The sequence below is a fragment of the Giraffa tippelskirchi genome, chromosome 5 (assembly GCF_054371585.1).
Source record: "Giraffa tippelskirchi isolate mGirTip1 chromosome 5, T2T-mGirTip1v1.2.pri, whole genome shotgun sequence".
Classification (NCBI taxonomy): Eukaryota; Metazoa; Chordata; class Mammalia; order Artiodactyla; family Giraffidae; genus Giraffa; species Giraffa tippelskirchi.
The window spans coordinates 33,277,350-33,290,684 of NC_137279.1; the positions used below are offsets into that span (position 1 = coordinate 33,277,350).

At 45.0% G+C, this 13,335-nt stretch overlaps 1 protein-coding gene across 4 annotated transcripts in view; it reads left to right on the top strand.

Annotated features, from left to right (window-relative positions):
• Positions 1 to 13,335, top strand: part of CAMTA1 (calmodulin binding transcription activator 1) — a 975,729-nt gene that overhangs the window by 465,357 nt on the left and 497,037 nt on the right. For all 4 annotated transcript variants that reach the window (XR_014053660.1, XM_081490422.1, XM_081490423.1 and 1 more), the window contains one exon: positions 8,230 to 8,365. Coding sequence is in view for 3 of the 4 variants with exons in the window: in XM_081490422.1 (XP_081346548.1) it covers positions 8,230 to 8,365 (136 nt within the window). In the remaining variant the exon portion in view is untranslated. The remainder of the gene's footprint in view (positions 1 to 8,229; positions 8,366 to 13,335) is intronic.

Genomic DNA, 13,335 nt, shown 5'->3' on the forward strand with positions numbered 1-13,335 from the left:
ATCATATAGTATTTGTTTTTGTCTGATATTTCACTTAGTGTATGCTTTTCAAGTCCATGAATGTTGCTGCAAATGGCAAAGTTTCATTCTTTTTGTGACTGATATATATATATATCTATATATATATGATATATATGTTTGTGATATATAGTTATATATATCAGTCAACATCTTTTTAATCTATTTATCTGTGATGGGCACTTAGGTTGCTTCCATATCTTAACTATTATAAATAATACTGCTATGAACATTGGGGTTCATGTAACTTTCTGAATTAGTATTTTTGTTTTCTATCAGTTATATACCCAGGAGTGGAGTTTCTGGGTCATACAGTAGTTCTATTTTTAGTGCTTTGAGAAATCTCCATACTGTTTTCCACGGTGGCTGCATCAGTTTGCATTCCCACCAAGAGTATACAAGGGTTCCCTTTTCTCCACATCCTCACCACTGTTTGTTATTTGTGTTCTTTTTGATGATTATCATTCTTACTGGTGTGATGTGCTATCTCATTGTGGTTTTGATTTGCATTTCCTTTATGATTAGTGATATTGAGATCTTTTCATGTGCCCATTGCTCATCTGCATTTCTTTGGAAAAATGTCTATTCAGGTCATCTGTCCATTTTTAAATTGGGTTTTTTGATTTTTTGATGTTGAGTTGCATGAGCTATTTCTGTATGCTGGATATTAACCCTTTATTGGTCATATAATTTGCAAATATGTTTTAGTATAAGTCCTCCAACTTTGTTCTTATTTTTCAAAAAAATTTTAGCTATTCTAGGCTTGTATTTCTGTATATATTTTAAGATTTCTTTCATTGACAAAATGGAAAGAAAAAAACTAATCTTACAATGTGTACAGAAATACTAAGGACCTAGAATAGCCAAAACAATTTTGAGAAATAAGAAAAAAGTTTGAGGACTATACCCTGACTTTAAAACTTACTATAAAATTGCAACAATCAAGACATTATAGTATTGACATAAAGATAAAAAGTAGAGTAGAATATGAAGTCCAGAAATAAAACCTTATGTTTATGGTCAATTTATTTTCAACAAAAGTACAAAAGCAATTCAGTGGGGGAAAAGAAAGCCCTTTAAAAAACAAAACAAAACAAATGTTACTGGGACAATTGAACATGCATGTGCCCCAAACCAATTTAGGCCTTTACCTCACACCTTACACAAAAGTGAACTCAAACACATCATTGACTTTAATGTAAGACGTAAAAGTATGAAACTCTTAGAGGAAAATGCAAGAGAAGGTTTTTGCAACCTTGGGTTAGGCACAACAGTCTTAGGTATGACACTAAAGTGAAAGTGTTAGTTGCTCAGTCATGTCTGACTCTTTGTGACCCCAAGGACTGTAGCCTGCCAGGCTCCTTTGTCCATGGGATTTCCCAGGCAAGAATACTGGAGTGGGTAGCCATTCCCTTCTCCAGGGGATCTTCCTGACCCAGGGATCAAACCCACGTCTCTTGCATTGCAGGTAGATTCTTTACTGTCTGAGCCACCAGGGAAACCCCATGACATTAAAAGCATGATTCATACAAGAAAAAATTGATAAGTTGGACTCCATCAAAATTGAAACCCTTTGCTCCTTAAAAGAAACAATTTTTAAAAAGGAGAATCATAGATTGGAAAAAAATATTTGTAAGTCACATATCTGATGAAGGACTTGTAACCAGATTTTATGTAAATAACCCTTACAACTCAAAAAGAAGAAGACAAACAACTAAATTAAAAATGGGCAAAGGATTCAAATAGACATTTTATCAAAGAAATTACATGAATTGCTAATAAGGACATGAAAAGATGCTCAACATCATTAGTCATTAGGGAAATGCAAATTAAAACCCTACCACACACCCACTAGGATGGCTATAATCCAAAAGACAGACAATGCCAACTGTTGGGGAGGGTGGGGAGACTTTGGAACTCTCATATATTTCTCATGGGAATGTAAAATTGTGCAATCGCTTTGGAAAACAGTCTGGCAGCTTTATTTTTATGTGATCGGCTATACCTTTCACACATTGTTACTAGATTTTTAAAAATCATGTTTAGGAAAGTTTCCTCCACTTTCAGGTTAGAGAAATTCACCTCCATTTTCTTTTAGAGTTAGGTATGGTTATATTTATTGTATTTAAATCTCTGGTCCATTTGGAATTTATGCCACTGTAAGGTCTGAAGGATCCATTCAGTTTTATCTTTTTCCACATGCCAATATCACTTATTAAAAAGTCAGTCTCCCTCCCCCACTACTTGAGATGCCTCCTTTATTATATATTAAATTTGCTTGTATAAGTGAGACTATTTCTGGAGTTTCTATTCTGTTCTGTTGGCTCTTTATTTGTATGATGATTCCATAGTTTTTAAAATATAGAGGCTTTACAGAATGTGTTGATAGCTGTTAGGACTGGCCTCTATACCTTATTCCTCCTTATTGAAGTTTTTCTGGCTATCTTTGGTGTTTCTTTCCCCTCCTGATGAATTTGATAATACATTTTTCTAGACACAGAAAAAGTACTCTTTTGGGATTCTTGTTTCCATTACATTACATTGATAAATTAACTTTGGGAAGATTGACATTTTTATGATCCTCACACTTCCTAACCAAGAACATGTTACTCTTCTTCATTTATTGAAAACTACTTTTGTGTCTTTTTGATATTTATAGTTTTTCTTCTTAGGTTTTGGAAATTTCTTATTAAATGTATGCCTAGGTATTTAATTTTATTTTTCTCTCAATTAATGGAGTCTTCTGACATTCCTTCTGTCTTATTTGTGTGTGTGCACACATGTCGGTATGTGTATATGACACACACACACATATAAGCTATTTTTAAGCACATATCTATTTTACTGATTATGTTTCTTAATTTTACACCTACTTCTTTACTTTGATGATCTGCAATAGTTTTTCCATTGATCTCATAATCTTTTTACTATATTGCACAGAGCATTATTGGCTTTGCTAACCGTTAGTTTCTTAGATTAAAATGTTTCTTTCTTAATTTAATTTTACTTTTAATTAGAGGATAATTACTTTATGATATTGTGATGGTTTCTGCCATATAGCAACATGAATCAGCCATAGGTATACATATGTCCCCTCCCTCTTAAACCTTCCTCCCACCTCCCACCCCTCTAGGTTGGCACAGAGCACTGCCTTTGTGTTCCCTGAGTCATACAGCAAATTCCCACTGGTGATCTACTTTCCATACAGTAATGTGTATATTTCAGTTTTACCTCTCAAATTGTCCCATCTTCTCCCCCCCCCACCCCAACTGTGTCCACAAGTTTGTTCTCTATGTCTACATCTCCGTTGCTGCCCTTAAGAAAGGTTTATCCGATTAAAAGGTTTCTTGCCTAGAAACCTCCCTGGTGAGAATGAAGCTCCTGGATGTTCACCTTTCTTCCTTAAACGTTCCCCTCCCTGCTGCCATGGAGGACTTGGATTGTTTTTCCGAGACTCTCTTAGACTGTCACTGTTAGCTCAGCTTCTCTCAGTTGGGGCTCCTGAGATGAGAATTTCAGTTCAGGCAGTTTATTTGAGAGGTGGTCCCAGGAAACACTGGAGGAGGAGTCTGAACATGAGAGAGGAAGGGGAGGCATTCAAAAAAAAAAGATACTTTTCCTTGGCAAGTCACCACCGTGGGCGACTGGAACTTATAAGGAGGTCTGGATGGCTTCCATGTTATTCCACCCAGACAGGAAGTGAGGAAGCCTGGAAGGAAACCACCACATCCTCATCTGCTGGATGAGGGATGCTTTCAGGGCATCAGGGTTCCCCCAGCCAGTAGGGCAGAACTGGGACTTAAACCTGGACTGGCCCCTCAGTCTATGCCTCAGAGGAAGCTCTGGAGTCACAGTGGTTCCAAGTGACTCCTGCTTGGTCACCTTTTGGCTAGAAAGAGTTGATTTCCTCATCTTTATCTTGGGAATGGTGATAGTAGCTACCTCCTAGGGTTGCCATGAGGATGAAAAAAATGACATAGATATAGAAGTATATGTATATACAGATACAGATGTAGACATAGATTCAGATACAGACATAGGTGTAGACATAGATATAAGTATAGATGTAGACATGGATGGTGAGACAGATACATGGATACAGATGCAGGTATAGGAAATGGCTACCGACTCCAGTATTCTTGCCTGGAAAATTCCATGGAACCTAGAGCCTGGTGGGCTACAGTCCATCGGGTTGAAAAGAGTCGGACATGGCTGAGTGACTTGAGCACAGATGTAGGTGTAGATGTAGAAAGAGAAGCAAACCTAGACTGCACATGGCGTGCTCCCCCTAGAGCTGGTGCTCACTGGGAGCTGGCAACATAAAAGAAAAAACTGATAGATTTTTCTGTGCCGCTTCCTTGCAGTTGCATCACCCTCTGTCCTCAACTCCATTCCTGCTTCTTTGCTCTTCTCAAGTGGGTGCTCCCTTTTAGGCAGAAATGAAACTTACTAAAGTTCTCCCTTGATGGGACCCCTCTCATGGGGTCTAGCCCACCTCTCCTTACCCCCAGAGTAGTGCCCCAGCCTCCACTCCTTCCTCAGATCTTCCCCCCTGCTCTCTTTTACTCCTGACTGTTCTCTGGGGGGGAGGGAAGCCCCACTCCCTTTGCATTGGGGGGGCACGTGGGCCCGCTGCAGCCGTCTGGCCTTCCCTCTCTGTCCTCAGGACCTGTGAACTGTGGGTGGAGGGTCCTTCCCCATCACGCAGAGCAGAGCAAGTTCTAATAAAATCAGAGTGGTGGATTAAACACTATTAGGTTACTCATTATTGCGAGTTAAAATAACGATTCCATTTATTAAGGCCATTGAAGTTGGACACTTAGGTTCCCTGTGGGATTATGTCCTGCCAGAAGTGTTGGACGACAGGGCCCCTTGCCCTTCCAGAAAGCAAAGGGTGGGTCACCAGAAGAAGGCAGATTTCCTCGGTGGGTGATATTGTGGTTCTGACTGTGGATGTGATGGTATCTGCAGATGCTCGCTCTCTCTGGGTCATACCATTTATGATCTGGAGACAGTTGGCCTGAAGACGCTGCAGGTCATTGACCATGTTTAGGAAGACCAAGAGGACAGAACAAATCACAAATCCTATCTTAGCTCACGAGAAGCTGATAGGATTAATGTCACATCTTCTCTAATAGATGAGTTTTCTGGGATGGAGGGGGTCCCTGAAACACTCTCGTGGGTGTCTTTGTTCTTCTTTGGAGGGGACAAGACAAGCAGCACCCGTCTATCTGATGGGATGTTTTCTTTGCTTATTCCTTGGGAAGTGGGTAAGTACAGCCGTTGGACTTCAGGGTCATTCTAATGGGTCTTTTAGGGAGCTGGCTCTCTGAAGATGAGAACAGGGCTGCAGTGGAAAGGGCCTGGCACAGTGGGGCCCAGATTCCAGCTTTCCTGCCATTCAGAAATGAAAGAGAACTGTAAGGTTTTCAATACATACTGGTAAGAGCAAGACAGATATCATCAGCTGACAGGTTGTGAAAAGCGTGCCGAGATGTTTCCAGATTGTTTTAGTTGGTGCAGACTTAAGGGAGGAAACCAACACTGACACAAACCAATTGCACAGTGATCGGCAAACAATGAAGTGCTGGTAGGCACTGCTGAAAGTCTATAATTTCCAATGGAATCACTGGTTAGTCATCACCTGGCTGCTGAACAACACCACCCAGCTGGGTGGGAACTACAATTAGCCGCTGTCACCCTAGAGTGATTTTTTTCTTCCCTACAGACAATGGGATAGTAAGAGATCAATAGTCAGTGGTCTGTGCCCGATTGTGAAGTGGCCCATAGTTCAAAGGAAAAGAAAAGAATGGGATGGAGGCTTTTGTCCTGGGCCCCAGGGAAGCCTGGTTGCCTACTTCCTCACCTCCACTGCAGCAGAGAAACATCAGCCAGCTTTCATCAGAAGGAATCTATGAAACAGAAGCAGAATCCTGGGCACAGAGAACAGACTGGTGGTTGCCAAGGGGGAGGGGGTTGGAGGAGGGATGGAGTGCGAGGTTGGAGTTAGCAGATGTAAGCTTTTATATATAGAGTGAATAAACAAGATCCTACTATATAGCACAGGAAACTATATTCAATATCCTATGATAAGCCATAATGGCAAAGAGTATTTTTAAAAATGTATGCATGCATGCTCAGTTGCGTCTGACTCTGTGAGACCCCATGGATTGTAACCCACCAGGCTCCTCTGTCCATGGGATTCTCCAGGCAGGAAGACTGGAGTGGGTTACCGTGCCCTCCTCCAGGGATCTTCCTGCATCTCTTGCATCTCCTGCATTGCAGGCGGGATCGAACCTGCACCTCTTGCATCTCCTGCATTGCAGGTGGATTCTTGACCCATTGAGCTACCATGGAAGCCCCCCCTCAAATGTATGTGTGTTTATATGTATATGTATATATATATATATATATATATATATATATACGTACGTATATGTTGTTGTTCAGTCGCTAAGTTCTGTCCGATTCTGCAACCCCGTGGACTATAGCACGTCAAGCTTTCCTGTCCTTCACTATCTCCTGTAGTTGCGATTCATGGCCATTGAGTTGGTGATGCTACCTGACCATCTCATGCTCTGCCACCCTCTTCTCCTTTTGCCTTCAATCTTTCCTAGAATCAGGGTATATGTATGTATATTTAAATCATTTTGCTGTGTAGCAGAAATTAGCACAACATTGTAAATCAACTATACTTCAATAAAAAATACATTGATTTAAAAAAAAAAAAAGGCTTCTCTGGCAGTCCAGTGGTTAAGACTCCATACTTTCACTGCAGGGAGTGTGGGTTCGATCCTTGGTCAGTGAACTAAGATCCAGCATGCCACATCTTACAGCTAAGGAATAAAAATTAAATTAAATTAAAAAAAAGAGGAAAGCCCTTGCTTTGCCCTGTTTGTGTCAGGAGCTGTCTCACACTGGCTAGGAGGGAGCTGGAAGGCCTGTATGGTCCCCTGGGTGCTCAGATCACTGGCCTTTCCTTTCTCTGTGCTGAGCCTTCAGGTGGAGAGGGACACTGAGCTGACCAGGGTGGGTGTACCGTGTGCTGTAGTTTTCAGGGGCATCTTCCTTGAAGGATGTTCCAGACTACAGCTACTGGAACTTTATTTTGGAAGGTTTGCCACAACGCCTGCCCTCAGCTGCCAGGAGAGTTTAGTTCTTTGTCTCCTTGATGTCCCTAAACTAAAATACGTCAAGGCCATGGCTATGGGGGCTTCCCTGGTGGTTCAGATGGTAAAGAATCTGCTTACAATGCAGGAGACCTGGGTTTGAACCCTGGGTTGGGAAGATCCCCTGGAGGAAAAAATGGCAGCTCACTCCAGTATTCTTGCCTGGGAAATCCCATGGACAGAGGAGACCGGAGGGACACTACTGAGTGACTGACACTTTCACTTTCTTCATGGCTATGAGGATGAGTGTAAACATCCTTTGCTCTCTGTGGTTGACACTTGAGGTCTTTCAGGAAAATTCTCTTTGTTCTTTTTAAAGGGCACAGAGAATAGCCCTCCTGCTCTTAGCATGAGCATGTGGGTAACTATTTTTCTAACTTACTATGGTCGTGGACAGAATAGACAGATTACTTGGCAGTGCTGAGCCCTTTGACAGCTGAAGCCCAAATGGGAAAAAATCAGGTACTTAGCTTGCTTGGGAAGAAGTGCTGTAGGGCTCTCCCCCATCCAGCAGGAATCTAAATGCAGGCAATGAATCAGAGCATCTGGCCTCGGCGTCTAGTTCTTCCACTGGTTTGCGTTTAACATAGTCATCTAGTGTCTGCGTTAAACTTATTTATTTCCTAATGTAGGGTGATGGATTAAAAGATGTGCAGAAAATCTTTCCACAAGAGATAAGATATTGCAGGCTGCGACAACACCCCCGGCTCTTTTTTGCTTTCTCTCTCTTTCCTGCTTTTCAGGGCAGAGCTCAGGCCCCCACATCGTATATCCTGATTAGATGGTGGATATTACTAAGGGGATGTTTTTTAAGCCTATCATTGACACATTTAATTCATTAGGTACCAAATCCACAAGCAAATTTTGGCTGGCCGTAAAACATGGTTAATCCAGGGAGCTGCAATAAAAGGTGAAAAATTATGTTCCAGCAAATGTGGAATATTGCTTTTCTGTAGAGACTTTTACCGGTCTATGATATCTTTCTTCATAAATTTTTTTCTTGCTTGGTTCTCTTGGTAACTTAACCATTTGTTGTTTCCAGACCCCAGAATGGCTCCATGATCCTCTACAACAGGAAGAAAGTGAAATACAGGAAAGATGGGTATTGCTGGAAAAAGAGGAAAGATGGCAAAACGACCAGAGAGGACCACATGAAACTGAAGGTCCAAGGAGTGGAGGTAAAGAACAGAAAAGCTCTCTTGTTCCACGAATGTCATTTCCAGGCTGCAAGAGGATGGAATTGCTCTGGGGTCATTTGATGCCAGGCCCCTCTTGTTTAAAGGCATTTTTGTTTGCCAGACCCCGTTTGTTGTTTCTCTTTTTTCCTATCTTCTTACCCTAATGGTCTCCATTTATGATTTCCATGAAATCAGATTTAACTAAGGTGTTTCTGATTCTTGAGAGTCCTTGGCATATACATTGGGATCTGCAAGGTTCCTGCAGATCCCAAGGAGCCACCGGTGCCTTGAGAGTTTGTGAGGTAACAGGGAGCTGTGTGTGGCCTCTTCCTCTCCAGGCAGTGCTCAGCTGAGTGGGTCCCCTGGGAACCGGTGGTCCCCAGCCAGAACCTGGCTTCCCTCCTTCTACTGACAGACCCTTCTGTTTCCCTCTGGGTGTTGCAGCCTTAGGGAGCTCACAAATGTTGAAGATCATTAGATGGGCTAACAAGGTGTGTCGCTGGGGCAGAGGTGGGCGCTGCAGAGAGCGTCTCAGAATGTTGTGCCAACTTCAGTTTGGGGCCCATGGGAGGACAGGGTATGGGTATGGTCTGGTTTCCTTGGTATCGTCCTGACCCCACGTGCTGTCACCCTTAGGGAGCCATGGAGACATTCCCTGGTTCCTCTTTTCCATTGTTTGAGGGGCCGAGCCACATGTCACAGCAGGAGAGAGAGAACTTGAATCGTGGTGCGTCTTGGCCCACAAGTTAGCGAGAGCACCCACTTCTCTGCTTTTCTTGCTGATCCTCATAAAGGATCTTCCCCCGGAGTCTGGCAGCTCCTGTCTTGGACCAGGACCAGAAGCTGGCCGCGATCCACCTGGGATTTCACAGTGGCCAAAAAGGGGCCTCCTGGAGTCCACTGGCACTTTGGGTCCGCCAGTGTATCAGGATTGATGGCCAGGACCCACTCGAGTTCAACGGCTCACCCTCCACACTGATGCTCTTTGTGACGCACTTTGTCGTTACGACTTCTTCTATATTAATCATGTGCTTTTATGGCTGTTAAAAATAGCATCCAATGGCTTTTATTATATTGCTCCACAGAGAGAGATAACTTTTGTTTTATGCTTTTGCATTTTTTAAAAAACACCTAATAACAATGCTTTATGATGATGAACAAAGAAAAGGCTGGGGTAGGAGAAACCCCAGTTCCCTCTGTTCTCCTGGGTTCATTGCTTGCACAGCCTGGAAGAAGCGACTGCAGAGAACATTCAAATGCAGATTACCTCAACAGGCTGCTCCAGACTCAACTCCTGGACTGTGGCTAGTGATTGTGCAGACAGATTAGCCATTGTTATGGGGACCAGAGGATGGCGGGCTTTGCTCTGATCTTCCCTGATGAAGAGATAGGTAGAAAGTGACAAGTGTGGGTGGAGCCCCTAATGAAGGGCCACCCAGGCTGTGGGAATTCACACCCAAACCATGGCCCTCAGCCCCTGTGCCCATGGGCATCTGGTAGATTTCATCTCCATGCTATGTAACTCTGGAACTTCTGGTTGTTAAGTATTAATAACGGCTGGGTGGGATTCTAGCTTGGCAGCAGCCAAAGCTCAGGGGGAAAAAAAGCCCTAGTGTTCATTTTCTTCCTTCCTGTTGCAAATTAGAATCGTCACTGGATAGAATCAGAATGATTTATGGGTATTTTTAGGCCACATTTATGTTTGGAGTTATTTGTGGCTCCTTACCTGCAGGTTAATGTGTAGACGTGGCGGGGAGGTGGATTGGACCCTCAGACCACCGAGGAAGGGGATGGATGGACCAGGTGGTGGCGGGTTTCCATGACTTTCTGGGCGTGAGTGGCGGTGGGGAGGTAGTAACGGGAGGCAGGCTTGGAGGAGCCTTGGCAGCATCACAAGGGGTGTGTTTTCAGGTTCTTGGAGAGTGAGGGCCCCCAGTGAGACCCCATAGTGAGAGTGAGGCTCTCACCCATTGAGATGTGGTGGCTGATCCCATTGAGTTTGGGGAGCTGTCCCATTGAGTTGATCAGCAAATGGCGACCTGTGGCCCTACCCTGTGCAGGGAGGGCCCTGTGGTGTCTACTGAAAAAATAGGAGCGGTGTTCTGTGTCGCAAGAACTTGCCTTCAAATTGAGGAGGTAGCCATGTACGTACCTAAAAGTCACTAACAGTGCTGAGCAGTATGGAAGACTGAGCTTTAAAGAGGCGTGTGCTGGGGGTTCAGAGTGGCCTGGGATGATCAGAGAAGCTTCCTGGGTGAGAAGAAGCTTCCTGTAAGCTAAGGTCTTACAGTTGGGTGGGACTGTGTGTCTTAACTTCCATAGTGTTTCCTGGTTTACCTTTCTCATTTAGCCATGTGATTCTGAGTCCCTCATCCCTTTGAACTGCTCTGGAGTATTCAACTTAGGAGCATTTGAGACCCTCCTTGGTGGGTGGGCTTTGGATTCTTTCCAGTTTTCCAACATTATGATGTTTGGGTCAATGTTATGATCCTTGCCTGCTTGTGCAAGACTTGGCATTGCTGGGTGTAGGGTCTGAGAATTTTCAGTATTACTCAGTTTCTCAGTCATGTCTGACTCTTTGCAACCCCATGGACTGTAGCCCACCGGGCTCCTCTGTCCATGGGATTTTTCCAGGCAAGAATACTGGAGTGGGTTGCCATTTCCTCATCTAGGGGATCTTCCCGACCCAGGGATCGAACCCACATCTCTTGTGTCTCCTGCATTGGCAGGTGGGTTCCCAGTGCCACCTGGGAAGCCCCTCAGTCTTACTGGATATGGCCAAATTGCTCCCAAGTGGTTGTGCCAACTGCCCTCCCACCAGCACTGAGGATGACCATTTCTTCTGTGCCCCTCGTGTGCTGCTAGGTCAAAGAAGGTACCCCGTTCAGTGAGAATTGGGTTGTTCTCAGTTACTTGCGGGGATGAGCTTGTTCATTCTGGTGTTCACGGAAGTCCTCTGGTGTGGATTGTCTACCCTGGGCAGGATTTGTAAACAGTCCCAAAGGAAGACTTCTCTGGCAAGACAAGTCCCACTTCTCAGTGGCATTTCTCCTGCCTTTGCTCTGAGCTAGACCAGTGACTGAAGCCCAGTGGTCCTTCTGGGGACAGTAGGCAGGTGGTCCTTCGCACCTGGGAAACTGCCATGTGAACATAGGTGGGTTTTGAATCTCACAAGGGGACGGGCTTCCCAGTTTGGACCCTGCTTCCTTCTTCAGTCCTCCTTGGTGGCTCAGATGGTGAATCTGCCTGCAATGCGGAAGACCCAGGTTTGATCCCTGGGTCGGGAAGATCCCTTGGAGAAGGGAATGGCACCCCACTCCAGTATTCTTGCCTGGAGAATTCCATGGACAGAGGTGCCTGGCGGGCTACAGTCCATGGAGTCACAGAGTCAGACAGGACTGAGCGACTAACACTTTCACTCTCTTTTTCACTGGATTCAATCCAGTGGTTTCTGTTGACTGAGTACCTATATCATGCCAGGCACAGTGCCCGCCAGCTACCCCTACTGCTGGGTGAGGCAGAAGCCCTGCCCGGATCTTGGGGCTGTGATTTTTCTACCACCCTCCTGGTTTCCTCTGTTCAAGGGCATGATAAAGATATTTGGATCCACCGTTTAACACATCACTTGCTGTAAGCCTTCCCTCAGGCCAGGAAAACTTCCAGCCCTGTTCGCGGAACTGCTTGAGGCCTGGCTGCTTTTGTTCTCAGAGGCTGGGGCCCTCTGCACAGACAGGGACTCAGAGGCACATTGATTTTCTCATCCCGGCCCAGGATGGGAGCAGCTGCTTTGGAGGCTGTTGAGCTCTTAGGTCCGTGATTAGTTGTCTTGTCTGTAAGCCAAGGAGAAGCCAGCTCAATAAGGTTTCCAGGGATGACAGAGGTTGGCAGGGAGGAAAAAAGAAGGTGGTTGTGGTGTCAATGTTTCGTGAGATGAAATCTCAGCAGGCCTGAAATGGGTCCTGCTCACAAGGTAGATTGATGCGTGCTTACCTGGGGCCTGGGTGGGAGAGACAAGCTGTTGTTGGCAGGGAGGTGAGGGGTATTCCTGGAGAGCAGAGAGGTACATCTTGTGACCCCGTGCCCCTGGTATCACCACACATGGCTCGGATGCGCTGGGTGAAGTCAGCCCAGGGAGATGTTCTTCGAGCTGATCTAGAAGAGCACTTTTCAAGTTCATGGTGCTCTTCTCTGGCTGTCTTCAGCCCTGTCTGCACACCTCTCTCCTGAAAGTACCCAGTATCTCAGAATCCAGGCTGTCGACCTCCCAACACCCTCACTGCTGGGGTCCCATCACACAGGGATCCCCCGCCTCCGGGATCTAATGCCTGATGATCTGAGGTGGAGCTGATGTAATGATAGTAGAAATAAAGTACACAATAAGTATAATGTGCTTGAATCATCCCCAAACCATCCCCACCCCACTCCCCGGTCTGTGGAAACATTGTCTTCCGCAAAACTGGTTCCTGGTGCCAAAAAGTTTGGGGACCGCTGTCATAGCAGGAGCCACACCTGGTTGCAGGCTTATGAATTTCCTATATGGCAGGTATGCTATCTCACTCAACCCTTCTCAAAACATCCATGCCAGATACATACTGTTGCACCCACTTCATAGATGAAGCAGTGGCGCCTTGAGAGGGCTTCCTGGCTCCACAGCCCGCCCTGAATCAGTGTGGAGCTGGCACTTGAGCCAAGACCTGCCTGGCTCTACCGTGTGAGCACTTGCCCTCGGCATTCAGGTGGGGTTTCGGGTCAAGTCCAGCACATACCCTTTGTTCATCAGCCTGCTGTCGAATACTTTCTACCCACCATCACTGGGGAAGGTACTGAAGATGTGGTAATGTCATCAAGAACACTTCCCATCTCATGGGGACCAAAAAAAAGAAAAATCAAGGTCACAACTGGGGGTTCCTGAGGGCTGGGATAGGAGGACACATAGGTGCCTAAGGCAGACTTGGTCTTAAGACATAGAT